General features: G+C 40.2%; 1 protein-coding gene across 4 annotated transcripts in view; it reads left to right on the top strand.

Annotated features, from left to right (window-relative positions):
* Window positions 1–1,059: 1,059 nt before the first annotated feature.
* Window positions 1,060–20,583, top strand: part of USP48 (ubiquitin specific peptidase 48) — a 69,614-nt gene continuing 50,090 nt past the window's right edge. For all 4 annotated transcript variants that reach the window (XM_044667843.1, XM_044667840.1, XM_044667841.1 and 1 more), the window contains exons 1-2: window positions 1,060–1,279; window positions 17,758–17,878. In XM_044667843.1, coding sequence (XP_044523778.1) covers window positions 1,146–1,279; window positions 17,758–17,878 — 255 coding nt within the window. In that variant the 5' untranslated portion in view covers window positions 1,060–1,145. The remainder of the gene's footprint in view (window positions 1,280–17,757; window positions 17,879–20,583) is intronic.

The raw sequence follows: 20,583 nt of genomic DNA, 5'->3' as shown, positions 1-20,583 counted from the left end.
ACCACCACAAATGGCGTCACCCTCTTTGAGCCTCAGTTTCCTTATTTGTAAAATGAGGAGTTTGAAATTAGTGGGTCTCTAAGGTGCCTTTCCCAAGAGAGCATTAAATGAGACTGTGATGAACGAGCTTTCCCAGAGAACAACAGAAGGGCAGGGGGTGAAGGACAAAACTAAGAAGGAGGGTGGAAAGAGGGAAAGGGTAGAAAGGGGATTAAGCCTTCAAACAGTCGTCTGGGGATGTTATAAGGGGATTTGCACTTCTCTGGGAAGATGCACCAAGGAGAAGTAGTCGATGTAATTCTATCATTCGCTGGTGCTCAAATCATGAAGAGAAAAGACACGGGATAGGAAATAGGCCAAAAGAGCCCTGAGACTACACTTCCCAGCCTGCACTATGCCCTGGGGAAGGAGAATGGAGGAGTTGGGTTCTGAAGCAAAGACCCTTGGGACCTGTAGTCCATCTCTTCCCTCCCCCCTCCCCAGGTGCGCTCATTCGAAAGATCGGGATGAAGAAGGGCTACAAATTCTCGACCCTAGAGTTGCAGCTCCAAGTTTATGGGCGGTTCTTCCCCTCAGACCCTCCCCCGAACCTCCGCGGGTGCGCACCCCGTAGACTTCAAAGCCTTAAAGGGAAAGTATGGGGAAGGTAAAGGATCAAAAACCAACCGCAGCTATTTTCCCGCCCCGCCCCGCCCCGCCCCGCACGTCCACCTGCTCCCGAAAGTAGGGAGAGAACCTCCTCTTCCCCTATCTCCTCCTTTCCGAGGGAGGAGAAGAAACACGATCTGGGCGGAGCAGACCTCCGCCCCGCAGCTTTTAGGATTCCCTAGCCCATGGGGACGTGGCGGGGCTTGGGACGGGTCTCTCTGCGCAGGCGCGCGCTGGACGCTTCGGGAGCGCGCACGCGCCTCGGCGGGGAGTAAACGTCCAACGTCCGTGCGCGGGGGGTGTCGGGTTGCGTCGCGTCGCGTCGCGGTGGGTGCAGGGCTGGGCTGGGCCCGGGCTGTGCAGGCGGCGGCGGCGGCGGTGGCGGCGGCGGCGGTGGCGGTGACTGAGGGGTTGGGCAGTGTGCGTGCGGGCGTGAGCAGGCTGAAGCAGCGGCCTGTCCTTCCTCGCCGACGGGCGACGACGGTCGCGGGGAAGCCATGGCCCCGCGGCTGCAGCTGGAGAAGGCCGCCTGGCGATGGGCGGAGACGGTGCGGCCCGAGGAGGTGTCGCAGGAGCACATCGAGGCGGCCTACCGCATCTGGCTGGAGCCCTGCATCCGGGGCGTGTGCAGGTGAGGCTCCCTCCAAGGGCCGGTGGGGGTGTGGGGTGTCGGGGGTCTTGTCCACGGTCCTGCCGCTAGTCGGGGGCTGCCGCTGCCGCCGCCCAAACAGCGACTTCCCTGCAGGCACGGGGGCTGAGCCTGGCGCGCACCTTTCGAATTCCCCCAGGAGGAGCCAAGGCAACCGGCGCTAGTTAAATGCCTCTGGGAGCCCGTCCCCCAGGGGAGACAGGGAGCCCCCTGGGGAGACGGGGAGCCGCGCTTCGAAGTTTGACCCGAAAGCGCCTTGGGAATAGGAACTCACTCGATCTCCGCCTTCACCCAGGGAGCTAGGCGCTGTTAATCTCTTCAGCATCCCCATTTTACCAATGAGAAAACTTGAGCCTTTGCGGGATCACACTCTAGGTCTCCTAGTAGACGTTTAATTAAGAAGTGTTGGCTAACTACATTGGGGAAAGATTTTACAGCTACAAGGGCCGGGAGAGCTGGTTTAGTTTAGGATCAGATTTGGAGCAAGAAGACACTTCTGACAGACACTTCAAGCTCTTTTACACCTGAGAAAACTGAGGACAAGAACCACTTAGGGACTGCTCCAAAGTTTAGTAGTTTAGGGTTAGAGTTTAGAGTAGGATGTATTAGAGGCAGTATTTGTTATCCATATCCTTCAGTTCCTGACCTCTTCTTTCTTCCTTAATGTTTTTATATCCTTAATCATAAACCAAATGATCACGTTAATCCTTTAGGTAGTAAAAGTAACTATGATTTTAGAAGTTAGTCGCAGATAGTAAGTTAACTGTAATAGGCATAGGGCTGAGACATAAACTATTTATCCACAAAATAGTTAGATATTTTCGTTGAAGAATTATGGCCCAGACATCTTTATCTACCTTACTTGCCGGCTGAGGTCTAGGCTATCAGGGTTAAGTGACTTGCTCAGCGTCCCCGCCAGGAAGTGTTTGAGATGAAATTTGAACCCAGGTCCTCCCGACTCCAGATTTGACACTGTAAGCTAATCATTTTATAAATACTCATTACGCACCTGCTGTTTGCCAGGCACTCATAACGCCACTTTTTCAATTATTTCTCAAAGAGTGGGCATCCCCCCCCTTTTTTTTTACCCCTTACCTTCCATCTTAGAATCAGTGTTTGTGCATTGGTTCCAAGCTGCTACCTAGCGTTTCCAAACTAGTGTTCTTTCCAGCGTGCCAATCTACTTAGCCCTAATATAGCTTGCTTTGTAGGTTTTCTTTTGCTTGTTTTCTCCTATTTTAGACGGAAGGGACCTTTTTGCCTTGTTTCGCAGGTAGTAGACACTTAATGTTTATTGAATTCAATTTAAAGGGTACTGAGGATCTGAGTGTAAGCAACTTACCCCACTATTTGGACACAGCAACCCCCAACTTCGGTTTTTGTAGTGGGGAAGAGACGTTAGAATTCAGGCACTTTAGGGGTAAGGATTTTCAATTAAAAAAATTTTTGTCTTGTATTCCTTCCAAGGTTTTTTATGCATTTGATTACTAGGTTTAGAACTGGGAGAGTCCAATATAGTTCAACCCCATTAGTTTTACAGAGGAGGAAACTCGAGAGCCAGACTTGGAAAAGGAATAAATTCTTATTATTTCTGATGTGCTAGGTCTTTCAAATGTCATCTCATTTGAAAAATAACCAGAACTGGGATGAAAATCCAGGTCCAGTGACATTTGTGGTTTTTATTTTTTGAGGGAGAGAAATGAAGCTTTTTCCTTTAAAATGCCAAAGTGTATGCTGAAAGAAGTTGATAGGCCTTCCTCCTAAATGCTAGTTAGGTAGAGCTACAATAGACAAGGGAAGAATGAGTTCTTTTCTTTTGTGAGATTTAAAAAACTGGAAGGCACAATTTCTAGGATTGTAGGAGTTAGCAGTGGGAAATCATGTACTTCAGCTCCACTTTACTGATAAAAATGGGTTCAGAGGAAAAGAGACTTGCCCAAAGTCACATGTTAAGTATAAACTTAACATGACTTTAGGCTTCCATTTTTCTTGGTTTCTTTTTCATTCCTGTTCACCTGGGTCAGGATTTACCTTTTCCCTGGACATGATTAAATGTAAGATGAAAACTTTGGAACTATTTGGGAGCAGTTTCTTTAACTACTAAGATTAAAAAGTTCTCTTTTAGAGTATTTAAAACCTCAAATGACTTGATTCACTTTTTGGGGCAAATTTAATTCAAACGAACTGTATTAGGGCTTTGTTATACCCTGAATTTATAAAGAGAAAGACATTCTCCTTGTCCCAAGTGTCAGGTTGATAATGTTTTAAGTGTAGGGGAAAAAATATTGGCCTTGGCGCTGGCTAGGTTGAAAAGTTCTGTAAATGTGGGGAAATTGGAAGTTGGACCATGGGCTTTCCTTTTATAGACCTCTGTTTTATTTTCTGTAAAATGGGGATAGGTAATTCTTGAATGAAGCCTACCCTAAGTACAGTATTTTTAGAGCTAAAAGTGACTAGAGATTATCTGGTCCAACTTCAATTTACAAATGAGGAAACTAGTGGTTATGTGCCCATATTCAGGCAAGTTAAGGCTGATTGCCAGGAAAGCCCTTTTGCAAACCTGAAAGTTGTTTTTATGTTTGTAATTGTAGAGGAGGGTAATTGTGTGGGAGGGGGAGGTGTGGGCTGTGGGAGTTGATCTCTCCACTCCTGGAAAGGAGCATTATTAATCTAGACCAATCTAGGTCAAAAGGAAAGGAAATGCTCATCTGTCAGTCTGTTTCTAAGGCAACTCTTTGGAAGTTTCATTGTATTGTATCCTACTCACTGTATGGTCAGATTAGGAATAGTGTCCCACAGCCTGATAGAATATTTCAGTGCCATATCTGGCCTACGGGCTGTAGTTTGCCCATCACTGCTCTAGGCTGATTTTAGTAGAGCATCAACTTAGTGGTTCCCTTACTACCCCTTTAAATATTATAGGGGGGCAGTACTCCTGGCCAATTTCAGACTTCTTCTTTTTTTTTTTTTTTAATAATTCTTATCTTCTGTCTTTAGAATCAATACTGTGTATTGGTTCTCAGGCAGAAGAATAGTAAAGGCTAGGCATTGGGGGTTAAGTGACTTGCCCAGGGTCACACAGCTAGTTATTGTCTGAGGTCGGATTTGAACCTAGGACTCTCTAGGCCTGGCTCTCAATACACTGAGCCCTTTCTGACTTAATTCTTGATTTCTCTATATATCTCTGTTTTCTCTATATATCTCTGTTTATATGAAAACCAGCAGCTGGAGCATCTGCTCTTGGATGTAGTTACAGTAATTGCAATTCATGGTGGTGTTCTGTTCAGCATTGTTCACCAGACAGTTCATTAAATGGATATCTGCTTCGAAATGAGCATTGTATTCAGAATTTCTCTTCAGGAAAAGATGATGCCCTTTTCCTTAGAGTGTATACTGCCTTTAGTGGGGGAGACAAAACTACCTATACGACTAGAGGGAGCACACAAAGCAACATATGAGTAAGATGGAACCAGAGAATCTTGAAAAAAGTTGGAAGAGACTTGAGGGAAGTATCCGAATGTATATATCTGAATATCTATAGGAACTTCTATAAAAGTTTCCTAGACCTGGCAGAAAAGCCACTGGTTTTCAAATCAATCTATTTTACTTTTGGCTATGTCTGTCTTTTAGAATCTCATAGAGATTGAAATATGGCTGTAGTAGAAAATACCAGTCAAGTAAGTCTGCAGGCATTAATTAAGCACTTGCTATGATACAGGCAAGCAAAGGGAAGGGAAAAAAAAGCAGAACAGCTCTTGTCCTGGAGGAGCTCCCAATTTAATGGGGGAGACATTGTGCAAAAAACTGTACAAATAAGAGATAGGTTAAGCTGCCTCCAATCTCAAGGAAGGGACTATAGAAGGACTTCAGGGCTCAAAGGAAACAAAAGCTTGAGAGATCCATGTCAATTAAAAACTTTTATTCCCAAAGCAGTACTCTTTGCTGTGGGAATACATGACACAAAGTCAAGGAGGAAAGACACCCAGAGAGGGTCCTGTGATTCTTCTGACTCTGGAGATATTGAATATTAATTTTAAAATCTACAAAAGTATATTTATAAAAGTTTATTAATATTTAACTAGAGAGCTAGAGAACACAGGGAGGGCTCACCACTCACATGGAAAAGAGAGGGAGAGGGTGTTACCCAGAACTTACATGCAATCACATAAAAGACAAACAGAAAGGAAAAGGGAAGTTTGGGGGGTAGTTAAGAATTCTGGGAGATGCAGACTAAAGGATATAAAATTTCCACTTACACACTCCATATGAAAGTAGTCTTAGAGGAGTTAAACTTCATTTGGTACCTGATCACTCTTCTTTCTATTGGGAGGACTTTTTATTTTTATCATGCAAAAACACTTCCATATTGGTCATTTTTATAAGAGCATACTCCTACATAACCAAAACTTCAAAATAAAACCATAGACTGAAGTGAAAGAAGATTCCCAACAGTTCTTTCTGGAGGTGGGTAGCTTTGCCTGTCTTTCAGGATTGCCCTAGGCCAGTGGTGGGCAAACTATGGCCTTTGCACTAGATGGGGGGGGGCACCCTGAAATGTACCCAAGCCACATTCCTAAGCTGACAAATACAATGAGTAGGATACAATACAAAGAAACTTTGAAAGAGTTGCCTCAGAAACAGACTGATAGATAAGCATTTCCTTTCCTTTGGCCCCCTCTTTAAAAAGTTTGCCCATCACTGACCCAGACCATTGCATTGCTGAGTAGCCAAGTTTTCAGTTATTCATCACACAATATTGCTGTTAATGTGTGCAATAATCTGGGAGGATTTTTAGATGGACCAAGAGTGCACTGAAATATTTTTTGTATCTGGCTGAAACAGTTTCTCATTTTTCCTTTGGGGTGCTGCAAGGGATTTCTGCTTATCAGTTGCTTTTAGATTGAAAATTTTTCTGTAGATAAGAAAGCAGACACAAAATAGTAGTTAGCTAAAGAAGAAATATTTTTTTAAAGGACCTGGAGATGTGGGGGAAGCATAGGATTACCAAGTAGATTTGTCATTTGTCAGCATGGATACTCTAAAGAAAAAGTCTTAACCACACCACATTAGAGGTTGCTATGGCAAAAATATTAGCTCTCTAGTGGCCATTCTTCTCTTAACAAACTCTTCTAGATTGTTAGTGGTCCCTCTAGGATATACCAGGTTTCTCACCAATCCCATATTGAAAGCCTTTCTAATTTTGTTAGATCTGGCAGAGATTGTGTTTTGTTAGCATAATCTGAGAAACATGGGCCACCCATTGTCTTGACTTTGTGAGGCATTGAAATGGCCTTTATCGGAAACAATTATTATGTATGGTAACATCATGAGTTTGCCTTGCTTGAAAAAAGTTAACTTTGTTGAGTCAGCTAGGTGGCACCAGACCTGGAGTTGGGAAGACATGAGTTCAAACTAACCTCAGCTGAGCAACCCTGGCCAAGTCACTTAACCTCATTTGCCTATTTACTCATTTGCAAAATGAGATAGAAAAAGAAATGGCAAACTACTCCAGTATCTTTTCCAAGAAAACCCCAAAATAGCATCACAGAGTTATTATTAATGCCACTTAATTGAAATTTTAAACAAAAGGTTTAAACTTTAGTATTTGCATAAAAAAGTCAGACATACAAACTTGTAGAACAGATAAATTGAGATTGTTTGCTTTGCAATACAGCTTTCCTGTTTGGCTTTTAAAACCTTTAAAAATCTGATCCCAACCCACTTATCCATCTTTATTGTACATTACTCTCCTTCCTGCAACTCTACAGTCTGGCCAAACTGGCTTCTTTTTAATTTAATTAATTTAATTTTATTAACTTTTAAAACACCAAAAATCATTTCCATATGCAAGGTTCAGTGAAACTGAATCTCCCATTTCACTCTAGCTTGCTTAAGAAAAAGGTATATAATTCTATACATTATTTTTTCCTTTTTTTAACCCTTACCTTCCCCTCATGTCAATTCTAAGACAAGAGTGGCAAAGGCTAGGCAGTTGGGATTAAATGAGTTAGCCTGGGTCACACAGCCTAAGAAATGAAATGGCCATATTTAAACTAGGTCCTCCCAACTCCAGACTTTGACCTTTCTCTTCTGTATTACCTTGCTGCCCCATACATTATTTTTTTTTAAACCCTTAACTTCTGTGTATTGGCCCATAGGTGGAAGAGTGGTAAGGGTGGGCAATGGGGATCAAGTGACTTGCCCAGGGTCACACAGCTGGAAGTGTCTGAGGCCAGATTTGAACCTAGGACCTCCTGTCTCTAGGCCTGACTCTCAATCCACTGAGCTACCCAGCTGCCCCCCCCCCCCATACATTATTTTCAAAACTGTCTTACTCCTGTTTTGTACTTCTGTGGTGATGGAGGAAATGTCAGAATGCTTCCCCTTTTCTCCCCTATTTAGAGAGAAAGAGAAAGAGAAAAATAAACCCTTGAAACAAATGAGCAAGGTCAAATAAGATGAATCCATAGAGTGGCCTTGTTCAAAACCATATTTTTTTCACTGCCTTTGTCTCGGTCAAGTGGTGTGTGACATGCTTTCTTCATAGGTTCTGGATCTTCATAGATCTTAAAATCTTCATAGATTTTAAAAATGTTATCCTTCTGCAAACTGGTTTGGTTCAGCTAATTTTCCTGAGTTAGTTCACACTAAGTCATTGCTTTCATAATTTCTTAGGGCACAATACTATTCCCTTATATTTATATACTGTAGTTCCCAGATTGTTTAGCCATCTTCCAGTTCAGTTTTTGTATCTCTCCCTTCTCTGCTCCCCAAGTAAGGAAGTTTGTTTTAGTTGCAGCTTTCCCTTCCTAGATAGTGTCTCCATAGGCCTCTGTTGAGTGGAATGTATTCTATTCCAAACTCTTGGACCATCCTTTATCTGTTTCAGATAAATAAGATCAGGGTTCATCTAATGCTCAGTGTCCTGACTACTTTTTCAGTGTTTCCATGCTTTTTACATGTTCAGTCATGAATGATAACCAAGTTTCATCCCTTCTTCCTCCTTTCTACACTAGTATTCCTTTTGCCCACTCTCTTTCCCCAGTTCAATCCCCAGTATAGAAACAATCCATGCCCAGGTCCTCCGATTTTCTTACATAATTCAGCTAAGTTTCTGTCAGGGATACTTGGTTCTCCTTATTACAGTGTTAGCACTGTATCACTATATAGTTTCTTCCATTTGTTCAAACTTACCCTTCTAGGTTTCTCTGAACTCTTGAGCTTCTATTTCCAAGTTCCTACTCTGCTTTTATTTTTTTACCAGAAATATTCATTCCATTAAAGGTCCATTCCCTACCTCCCGTCCTCTCTAATAATATACTAAGTTTTGCAAAATAAATTATTATAAGCTTATATCAAACATTAAGGACATTCTATATGCCAGGCAGTATGCTGGGTGGTTGGGGTGAGTGGGTTGACAGTTTCTGCTTTAAAGGAGCTTACTGAAGGAGACAAGGAAATGAATTATACCAAAAAAGGTATATACAAGAGAAATGGGAGATAATGAATAAAGAAGGCACTAGAATTAAGAGTGGTTGGAGAAGCCTTCCTTTTAGGTAGTTGGATTTAAGTTGGGACTTAAAGGAAGCCAGGGAGGTATGTAAGAAAGAAAAATTTAGGTATTTATAGATATATATTAAAATATGTGGCCACCAGGAATCAACAATTCAGGTTGATTCCATAATTAAATCAGACCCAAGTCAGCATCAGGTTGAGGAGTTTATTTACAATCTGGTAGGTAAAAAGTAGGAATAAAGAGAAAGGGAGAGAGAAGGTTATAAAGCTTAATAAATGAAGCCGTAAGCCACAAGGCCCAACAACCAGATAGGCAGAGTTTAGAATTGGCCCAGCTAGGCCAAGGAAGTCAGTGACAATATAGAGTGTAAGCTCTCTGTGGTCTCAGGAGATGCTTCTGCTTCCAGTTCCAGATGGCAACTGCCCCCACAGGAAGTTCTCTAACTTACTTAAAGAGATAGTGTCTTTCATCACTTCCCCGGTGGTCCACCTCTAATTCAAATGGACAAATGGCAGTTTCTACATTGATTTGGACTGCCCAAAGCGCAGTCCCTTATTGATTTGTTACTTATTGTCACGTGTGGGTAACTCCTCCCCACTAAGGGAGGTGAGAGTGACATCATTAGCACGCCTAGGTTGAGTGGATTTTTGACTATTAATGGGCTCCAGCTAATTCTATTTACAGCAGGTAAGAGGGGTTGGGATAAGTTAACATATTAAAAAGATGCTCATGGAAAGGTAGGAGGAGATTAGGACTTTGAATGAATGCCAAATAGCATTTTGTATTTGCTACTGGAGGCAGTAGGGAGCCACTAGTTTATTGGGATAGGGGTGTGTGTGTGTGTGTGTGTGTGTGTGTGTGTGTGTGTGTGTGTGTGTAAAGAATCTNGTGTGTGTGTGTGTGTGTGTGTGTGTGTGTGTGTGTGTGTGTGTGTGTGTGTGTGTGTGTGACATGGCTGGACCTGGACCTGGACCAAAATTGATTTACTGACTGAATTGAGGTTGGATGGACAGGAATGGGGAAGAGGCTTGAGAGGCAAACAGACCAGCCAGCATGTTATTGCAATAATCCAGGTGAGAATTTGTAGCCCCTCTCCTCCCTTCCAAGGGTTGGAGCAGTGTCAGCAGAGAAAAGGGGTTGTATTTGAGAGAAGATGTACAAAAGTAAAATGAACAGCTTTCACAACACTTTTGATTACTAGGTTGTGAGCCTGAGGAACTTTAGGGGGGAAAATACTGAGTTGTATTTGGATGTGCTGAGTTTTAAAATATTTAGACCGAGATGTCCGAAAGTTGAAAAGTTTCGCATGAAAATCTTCAGAGATCGGCTGAGATGTTGGGACAGATTATAGGTAGGTTTGAGAGTCATCAGTATAAACATGGTTATTAAAATATGGGAGCTGATGAGATCGTCAAGGGAATTAGTAGTATTAGAATAGAAGAAGAGAAAAGACCCAGGATTGAATCCTGAGGGACAGCTATGGTTATATGAGGGCATAATCTGGAGGAAGGATCCAGCAGAAAAGCATGGGAAAGAGTGGTAGGATAGGTAGGAGGAGAACTGAGAACTAGGAGAGTAGAAAGGAGAATGGGTAATTCTGTCAGGCTACAGAGGTGAAAATAAATAAATAAGGATTGACAAGGGTGAAGGAGATGTGGACAGAAGGCATCTGAAGGAGAGCAGTTTCAGGAAAAGAGCTCACTGAGAATGACTTCAATTATTTTTTTCCTATATGAAGCAAGGGTTTCAGTTGAGGGTGAAGGGAGGAGGAGCTCTGGGAAGCTTGAGGGATTTCTGGAATAGTCACTGGAGAGTGGGGATAGTGAATTGATAAATTGATGAGGGGGTCCAGTTGAGGTTTTATATAACTTTTTGGCATATTCCAGAATCACTGTTTTATGATAGAAGCTTTTAGGGCTTGTGTAAATCCTGTCTATGGTATTGATATTTGAATTGCTTCTTTCTGGATGTGTATAGGTTGTGTTTTGTTTGGGGATGTTGAAGCTATTGAAGTTTCACCTCATGTTCTTTGGACTTTTTGACATTCTTTCAGGAGGGCATTGATTAATTCTATTTTTACTTCTCTCAATAGACTAGTTTCAGTCCTTATTTTCAAGGAATACCCAGTATTTTAAACCCTACCTGCCATCTTAGAATCAATAACTACATATTTGGTACTAAGAGTGACAAAGTGCTAAGGGGGGGTAGGCACTGGAGGTTAAGTGATTTGCCCTGGATTACACAGCTAGGAAGTGTCCTGAGATCAGATTTGAACCCAGGATCTCCTGTCTTTGGCCTGGCCCATTGAGTCATTTAGCTGCCTTCAGAGTCCAATGATTATTAATTTTGCCTTTACTTGTTTTCCAGGTCAATTTTCAAACCGTTTATGTTAACTTTTTTTCCCCATTTTAATATTCTTGCTGTCTCATGAGAGCGTTGGTTTCTGTTTGGCCTTTCCTTGGTTTCAGGGAATCTGTCATTTGGGTAGGTTTTACCAATTTGATATTCTTCTAATTCTTTCCTTAAGAATTTTAATCTTTTTGTCCATATTCTGGGTATTTATTTTTTGTGGAAAGTGCAAAACTCATTATCTTTCCCCTCAACCCTCCCCTCTCAACTGACATCCTCCTCCTTCCACCATTCTCTATTATTGTAGAGGTCAGCACCATCCTCCCTATCCCTCAAACTCACAACCTGAACTCAATCTCTCATCTCCCATATCCAAGCTATTGCCAACACCTGTTGATTTTTCCCTTTGCAGCATTCTGGAATCTACCCCCTTCTCTCCTTATTGCTGCTACTCCCACCTGGACTATAATAGTTGTTGGTAAATTGGCCTGCCTCAAGCCTTTTCTATTCCTTTTATCCTTCATTCTGCCATCAAAGTAGTTTTCCTAAAGCACAGGTCCTCCACCCATGTCATTTCCCTACTCAAACTCCAGTGGCTTCTTATTTATCATCTTAAGGATCAGATACAAGAATCTTTGTCACTCAAAGCTTTTCATAACCTAGCCCTTTCTTACCTTTCCAGTCCATTACACTTTTCTTCCCCAGGATGATCCAATGACTCAGACCTCCTTTCTGTTCCACAAACAAGATATTCCATCTCTTGACTTGACATTTTCTCTAGTTGCCCTGCATGCCTAAAACACTTCCATTCTGACTATTGACCAAGCTTCCCAAGATATTTTGCTTCCTGTTTCCCTGTTAAGGTTGTAAGTGCTCCTTGAAGGCAGAGACTTTTCTTTTACTCCTTAAGAGAGGTTAGTTAAGTTAGCACAGTGCTTAGAATGGGCCATTAAGCCATTTTTCAAATCCAAGACTACAGAACTCCTTGTGGGGTTTTCTTGGCAAAGATACTGGGATGGTTGACTATTTTCTTGACCAGCTGATTTTACACATGAGGAAACTTAGAGTGAAGTGACTTTGCCCCAAAGTAAGTGTCTGAGGCCAGATTTGGGAAGATGATGTACATCATGTAACTTAGGTGAATTATATTAGGAGTATCCATTTGAGGTGGTTGAGTATAAATTGGTGGTAGATATAGGAAAGAGTGCTATCTCTAGTTACTCTATTTGCATTTCTATAGGATCTTTGTGTTTTTTGAGCAGTTCCCTGAAGCTGGGCCTTAGCTTTCTTCTGAAAATGAAGGATTTGGATTAAATGATCTCAAGTACCTTTCCAGGTCAAAATTTTGGCATTTTAAATAGTGGGTTACATTTTTAAATTTCATTTTAAGTTCAGGCTTAATTAATATTGTATTTAGGAGCATAAAGCCTGTTTTTTGTTGTCAGGTATGCCACCATTCTTCTTAGCCACCCAGACTTGCAAAGTAGTTGTCTTGTACAACTCACACTCATCTCTCATTAGTCAGCTGTCAAGTTTCTCCAATATACTCCCTTATCTTTGCTACCATCCTGCTTCAGACCTTCATCACCTCATACCTGTATTACTGTAATAAATAGCCTGCTAATTAATGGTCTTTCTGACTCAGCTCTCTCCATTTCACTTCATCCACTGCACTACTCAGCTGTCAACATTATCTTCCTGAAGTCCAGCTCTATGTAATCACCCTCAACTCGGTGGTTCCCTATTATCCTCTGAGATGAAATATATTAAAATCTTTTTTTGGCTTCTAAAACTATGTCTCCTTCCTTCCTCTGTAGTCTTTGTAGACCATGTATCATCTCCAAGGACTCTGCACTCCACTGATTGCTGTTCCTTGAATGTTTTGTTAATTATTTATTGTTAAACAAAGTCAGTTTATTTACCATTAACAATAAAATAAGGAGACATTCTTTTTGAGATTGCAGTGAGTAACCTTAATGATGCATCAGAACATAGTTCTGATTATCTGGGGAGCTTTTCTCTTATCAGGTTTCCAACCTAACAAAAGAACTAGAAGCAGCTATCTGGAAATTACTATATGCTGAAGAAGCTATTTTAATTGCTTTGCCAAGTCAGCACAGTCAATAAGCATGAAGAAGACTGTATTGTAGCAGCCCATATTAGACCAAACTGGTGTGATTAAAGAGCTTCATTGGAAGCATACGCAAGAAATCTGTCATTGATTCTTTTCCTAGTTGCCTGCTGCAAAACAATTCATTGATAGGTTGGAAACTAGAAAAAGGGATAACATCTGTCTTCAATGAATGACCTCTGCACAAGTGGAGGTCGAATTACATTTCCCCCCCCTCAGTTCAGTTAATAGTTAGATTTCTTACTACATGTAAGTAAAAAAGGTGCTGTGATTTGGTATTTATAAGGCCAACAGACATAAATTGCTAATGGTACCACCCTTTGGACAGTGGCTAAAATATAAAGAAGCACAGTGTTTGTAATCTAGGGGGAAATTGTAGTTATTTACAACTACAGAGATATCTGCATGAGATAAATATAATTAACATTTCCCAGTATTTATGATCATTCAAAAACACCCCAATTCTGGTTATTGAGATGGTATTTTTTTTTATGTCTCCTAGACATGATCAGTTGACAAATTTGTGATTTGAGGCCCTCTGCTTTTGAAAGAGAAGTAACCAGAACACATGGTGAACTATTTGTGTCCACCTGTTGCTCTTCATCTTTGTAATAGAGAAAACCCTGCAGAGGCTGAGGGCTTTCATTGGGAAGGATAAAGAACTTAATGTGGAGATTGCCACGTAAGGCATAAATGGGGGTAGAGGGATGAAGAGATAGAATGGAAACATCCTGCAGTGACTTTGGGCAACTCACCTTCCTGAGGCTTATTTTCTTGGATTAGTTGAGCTAAGGCAGGCCTTCCCAGATCAAAGTTGCTGCCATAGAAAATGATTTCTAGTGGCCTGGGCTAGCCTTTACATTTTTTTTTTTTGGTCCTTTGAAGAATCCTTGTGCAGTTCTTCCTAAAACCCTGTCCTATTGGAAAAGAAAAGCCTTTTTAAGAACTAGAAAGGGGCATGCTTTTGATTAGGAATGTAATGAAATACTTTTCCTAAAGAAGAGATGGCAAGTCAAAATACAACAAGCAAGTAGTTCATTCACCCTGTGATTCCAGTAGTCCCATTCATCTTCCTTACTCTGAATTGGCTTTCCCTTTCAGAATATAAGCTTCTTGAGGAGGAGAATGTAGAGCATAAGTGCTTCATAAGGTGTGTCACTGACCATGGCTCATGATGAGAGGGCATACTGTGGATTGGAGGGATTTTTCATTTCTGTATTCTGAGAAATGTACAACTTTGAATGCTCTTGGATCTCTTGGACTTTATTGGCAAGGACCTCCTTGTCACCCTATGGACTCAATTGATCTTATAGTTCTCTAAAAACTCCCAGTTCTTTCTTTCTCAGTCAAACTGCTCTTTACTCATGTTTTCCATATCTTGTAGTTATGAAGTCATACTTAAGATTAAAGAGAGAAAAAGCCTCTCCTTTTGGGGGTATATGTTTAAGTAGTACTATTACTGGGGCAAATGGGAGGTAGAAATCAGTGAATTTGCAGATTTTTATAGCCCCACCAATATTTGCCACTTTCCCCCTTTTTTGTCATTTTCCCCATCTGATGTGTCTTTTAGAACTGTCTCTTGTATTTCTTATATCCTTTGATCTATTTGGGAATGACAGATTTGATGAAATCCTTCTATATTTTGGATATTAGTCTTTTATCAGGAAAAACTTTAAGGATTTTCTTATAAAGTTTTAAAAGTGGGAGAGAAGCTAAAATATCACATGGTCCAATTCCCTCTTTTTATAGAATCTTAGGAAGCTACAGGTTTTTGACTGGTTAGAAGTTCAGAGCAGCTTTGTGTATATCTTTGTCTAGATAAGTAATCAGTTGATTGAGGAGTTTTTTGCTTTCTTGTTAGTGTTAGATGATTTCAGTCATGCTCAACTCTTCATGATCCCATTTGGGGTCTTGGCAAAGATACTGGGATAGTTTGCCATTTTCCTTAGCTCATTTTGTAGATTAGGAAACTGAGGCAGACAAGGTGAAGTGACTTGTCCAGGGTCACATAGCTAGCGTCTGGGGCTTGATTGAAATCATGAATATGAGTGTTAACCATTTCATCATCTACCTGCCCCTTCTTGGTGGGAATTGGTAAATAATCTTTGGGATTAGTGTGTTGTGTAGTACAATTTTTAGCTGGATTTAAGGTGCATGTGTAACCATAGCCTATGGATCATGGAAGGGAGTTTACTTTAAACTTGGTGTAGCTGTGTTTATTTTGACTCTAGATAGTGCCCTACAGAGATTGAGACCATGAAGGTGTAGAGATCAACTCAGGCCTTGGGTTTCTGAAGTATTTCATATTCCTGACCCAATGTTGATCAGCCATGGTACTGGAAGAATATCATTTCATATCTACATGAAACAGTGACAGGATAATAGAGAACCCAACCGAACAAAGGCTCATTATTCCAAATTTCAGCAGTATCTGGGACCTGACTTGACACAAAATTCCAATTCTGGAAATGAAGTTGGAAAAATGAGTACTATGTGAAAAAAAGACTATTATGGGTATAGGGATTCCCCCACACAAATGCAAAGAACATGGCCACAACAAAAAAAATTGAGCTTAGAATTTTTGGATGAAGTGAAACAAAAGTTTAAAAGTTCTATTATAAATGAGAGCTCAGGAGTTTTTTTTCTAGATTTCCTTTAACTGGAAATGAGAAGCTCTCCAGAGGAGAAAATTGGAAGGGTAATTAAGTTAGTGCCAGAAGCACAAAGCCTTACTCAAGTAAATCTCCCTGAAAATTTGTTGGGTTGTTTACAGGTCAACTCTTCTGACCTCTTCTGGTGGTTTCTTGTCAGAGTGACCTCTCTCTGAAGTTGCCCTCTAAATATATTGTTTATATGTAGTCATTTGCATGTTTAGACTGAGCCCTTAGATCAAGGACTGTTTTTTACCTTTCTGTCCCTAGTGCATGTCAATGTGCCCAGCACATAGTAAGTACTTTTGGGCCATTATATAGAGGGCGACATACCTGAAGAAAAGTTCAAGTTCCCTGTATCCCAAAGGATATATATTTTTTCATACATTCATAGAATAATATGTTAAAGCCAGATATAACTTTAGACATCTTAGCCCAATTCCTTTTATTTTGTGCTTGTACAAACATGCTTTGCAGATTCCATTGCTAAACAAGTGTCACAGGAGAGATACTATCCTAGGTCCCCTGAGTTTAAACAGTGCTTTACCTTCTATGGTAATAAGTGGTAATAAGAGGAAAAAAAGATTTTTGGAACTACTTGTGCCAGAATAAAATTGGGGAAAACTAATCTCACTTTCATTTTGGGAAAGTTATGGGTGAAGTTGGATTTTAGGAGTTGATGAAACATGGGATAGAAAAGGTTTGGTCTGAGGCATTACAATCACAGGATTCATTTTGGGAAAAGATGGAACTAGCAGTAGGGGGAAGAAAAGAAACAAAGCAGGTATACTATGTATTTTTCACTCGATTCAACTGAAAGGAAAAAGAAGAAAAACCAAACCCATATATAAAAGATGCAAGAACATTTCTGAATTGAACACATCCTGCTTTTAAAGCTGTCCTGTTTTTCTATTTCTTTCTGAACTTTTTCTCTTTTCTTCACTTCTTGGATGGGGGACACACAAGAAAAATTCCATGAGCATATTTAGGAGAGCATAAAGGTGAGGAGAAAGAGCTATATACTATTTCATCAGCTCAAAAAGAAAAGCAACCTTTCTAACAAAGCAAATCTGAATGAAGCAAAACAAACCCAACCTTAAGTTTCTCAAAGCCCCAGTCATTCTGTACCATCTTATCAATCACTTCCCTGTCTGATAGCTTGCTTCACTATTGTTCTTCTTGGAGTTGTGTTTTGCCATTTCATTGAAGAGAATTTTTGAGGCTTTCAAGATTGATTTATACAAAGTATTATAAAGAAAAACATTCTCCAAAATATATCCTTTGGGATACAGGGAACTTGAACACAACTTCTTTTCCTTTTTTGTTGGCTTATTTGTCATTGCTTATGTTTTTGCCTTTTCATTTTTGATGCTGGTAATTTAGTTTTCTTTTAATCATTTAATTAATAGTGTGAGTTCATACAATCTTTAGTTTTCCTGGTTTGTTGACTTTCCTCCATTCTCTTTGGTGCAAGCATGATTCCATTAAATTCATATGCATGTGTTCCTGAAAATAACAACTTTGAGAGGCCATTTGTTTGAACTATATTCTGAAGATACCTAGACTAATTAAGAAAAGATTTTGTTAGGTGCTGCTCTTTTTTATCTTAAACTTATCAAGTTAGGTATAGTGTTTTTCATCTATTCACATTGAGCCCAATTATTGGATTAGTTCATAAGAGAACTATTGTCATTTATTTAAAACAGGCAACAAAAGCATAATTTCCTTCTTTTTATTCTCTGCAAAAAATTGATGGGACCAGGTAGTTAACTGTTACTGTTGATTTAATTCTATTAATCTTTTGACTTTGTAGAAGAAACTGCAAAGGGAACCCAAATTGCTTGGTTGGAATTGGAGAACATGTCTGGCTAGGGGAAATTGATGAAAACAGCTTTCACAACATTGATGATCCAAACTCTGAAAGAAGGAAAAAGGTAAAGTAGTACTTTTCTAAGATAAAAATGCTACATGTGTGATACATCATACAATTGGTATATCTCACACTGCAGTTTTCTTTGGAATTGTTTTAGTCTCTCTTATCTCTGCGTGTTTTGTCTTGTTTAATTTTGAGCATTTTATTACTGTACCACAGGGGTGACATGAAGACAGAGGCTTGCTGAATGGCATATCACCCTTCTTGTGAAAGTTTTTCTTCTGTGAAGGATTGACATTTTTGTCTGTAACAGTTTCATTTTGGGCACAACAGGCTTGATGGATTTCAAGTATTCCAATATTTTCCATTTCTTAAAAGGAACTTAGAGAATTTTAGGAATTGATAGGACCATCAAGATACTAATATTATATTTTCCAGAAATACCATAACTTATGCTGTGACAAAGCTGGAGGACAAAGATGGATTTTTTTAATTGACTAGCAGGCTGTTTAGAGAAAAGGAGATGAAAAATTTCATTTAGGTGCATTTTTGTGTTTTAAGTAGCTGGAGTAACAATTTCTTGTTTGGGAACCTTGAAATCCTGCCATATGTTATTGTTAGAGTTCACCCCACTAGGTGGCACTATGGTTATCTTTAAAATTCAAAAATATTTTATTTTCCCAATTACATGTAATAATAACCAATCAGCATGCGTATTTTGAAATGAAGATCCAAATTGTCTCCCTACTTCCTCTTTGAGATGATAAGCAATTTGATCTGTTATGCGTACATTATCATGCAAAACATTTCTATGTTTGTCATTTATGTAAGAGAACTCATAAAATGTGGTGGTACTTTGGACAGGGATCCTGGTATAATAGAACAGGGGGTTCAGAAATGGAAGACCTGAGTTCAAGTTCTTATGATACTGCTTAGCTTATTGTGTGATCCAGGCAAGTCAACTTCCTCAAGCTTTAGATTTCTTATTAAATTAAAAAAAAATTTTAAACTTCAATCTGAAAGGTAAGTGGAGCCTCAGCAGCAACCCAGAGCAAACTGATTTCCATGCTGTATACTGAGACTTCAATCTTAATTGCCACAATATGATGAATTTGCTATCAATGTCAGACCCAAATAAGCCTTTTGTAGTTTTCCAGGTAGATTTAATTATGGTCTGTGACCCAAATCTCTACCATTCTTAAAGGAAATATTTTAAATTCACATAAGTAGACATTGCAAGATTCTCCTTAGACTTTTCCTAAAGCATTGATGAGACTAGTGATACACTTATCATTGCCAAAATATATTTGAATCCTGAAGAATTGAATACAACTCCCTTTACTAGTGAGACTAGTGATACACTTATCATTGCCAAAATATATTTGAATTCTGAAGACTTGAATACAACTCCCTTTACTGACATGTTACTTTTGTGAACTTGGGAGCAAGTAGTCTCATTTCTTATCTCCTCTTGGTTTCATCTGCCTCATCTATAACATGAGGGGCCTGAGTTAGATCAGTATTTTCAGTTATTGGTCCACTCTAATTATTGAGGACTCTTCAAAGAGCTTTAGCTTATGTAGATTATATTGATTGATATTTACTAGAAGTTAAAATGTTTTAGTATGTTCTAAAAATAGTTCTGACCTTGTTCACTCCTTAGAAAGGTATCAGAGACCCATCCTGACTGGTCCTTGGTATCCATACTTTGAGAACCACAGGATTAGATTATCTAAAGGCTGTTTTAGTGCTGGACCCTTTCCCTGGTAAGATTTCTTTGGAAGGAAGCATTTACCTTGCCTTCCTAAAGGCAAAGTAGTCTAGATTTCCTTTAGCCAGATTTTAGTCACCACACACATCCTCAGCCTCCCCAGGGATTAAATGCACCCCCTTTATCTCAGACCTGCTGAGAAGGGGGAGAGGGTATGGCCCAGGTGCTCCACTCAGGAAGCATTTCCACTGAACTGCTGGGGAGAGGAGAGGGAAGAGGGGGAGGGGCATGACCCCAGCTCTCCACTCCAGGAGGGTGTGTTTCCATTGGGCTGCTGGGCAGGAAGACTGGGTGGAGGCCCTGAAGAGAGCAGCTTCTCTAGAGTCTTTCCCTTTCTAGTAAGTAATTCTGGCAGGCAGCAGTGCACAAGGCCTACAGAGAGGTCACTGTGCCAGCTACTATCATGGACTTATATTGTTCTTCCTCACCTCAAGTACTATAATGTGTCAAGTACTATAATGGAATGATGGTTTTCTGGCTCTAGCATAGGTCATTCTGGTATTAGTATGCACCTTCAATAAGCTATTTTTAATAGTCAGTTTCTTGTTTGTATTACAAAGGTGATGAGTACACAGACAATTCCATACATTTAACTTGGGGTTTTGATAACACTTTACCCCTTCTCTTCATGCCTCCTCCCTTTCCCATTTGTAAGGTTCACTCTATATCCTAAAAGTTCTCACACACATACCCAAAGAAATCGATCTCTCATTTTTCTGTCATTTGGTTTGCTTGATAATTGTTCTCCCTTCCTGTCCTTCATAACAAAAGAGAAAATGAAATTGGAGGGGCATCAAACCTAAACCTGGAAGTCTGGTCCTGGTCCCAGAGGTCACTAGTGTTCTAGCATCTGTTCTACCAAAGCACCCTTGAGTCATAGAAGCAAACTCTTGAACTGATTATCAGTATAAATACAGATGGCCCACTTGACTTCCCAAGGAGATACTCTGGAAGCTACAGGAAATAACAAACTCCTTTGGAAGCAGATAAAAGGT

The sequence above is a fragment of the Gracilinanus agilis genome, chromosome 3, assembly GCF_016433145.1.
Source record: "Gracilinanus agilis isolate LMUSP501 chromosome 3, AgileGrace, whole genome shotgun sequence".
Classification (NCBI taxonomy): domain Eukaryota; kingdom Metazoa; phylum Chordata; class Mammalia; order Didelphimorphia; family Didelphidae; genus Gracilinanus; species Gracilinanus agilis.
Note: the sequence above shows the minus strand (reverse complement) of the source record. Positions and strands in the feature narration are given on the sequence as shown.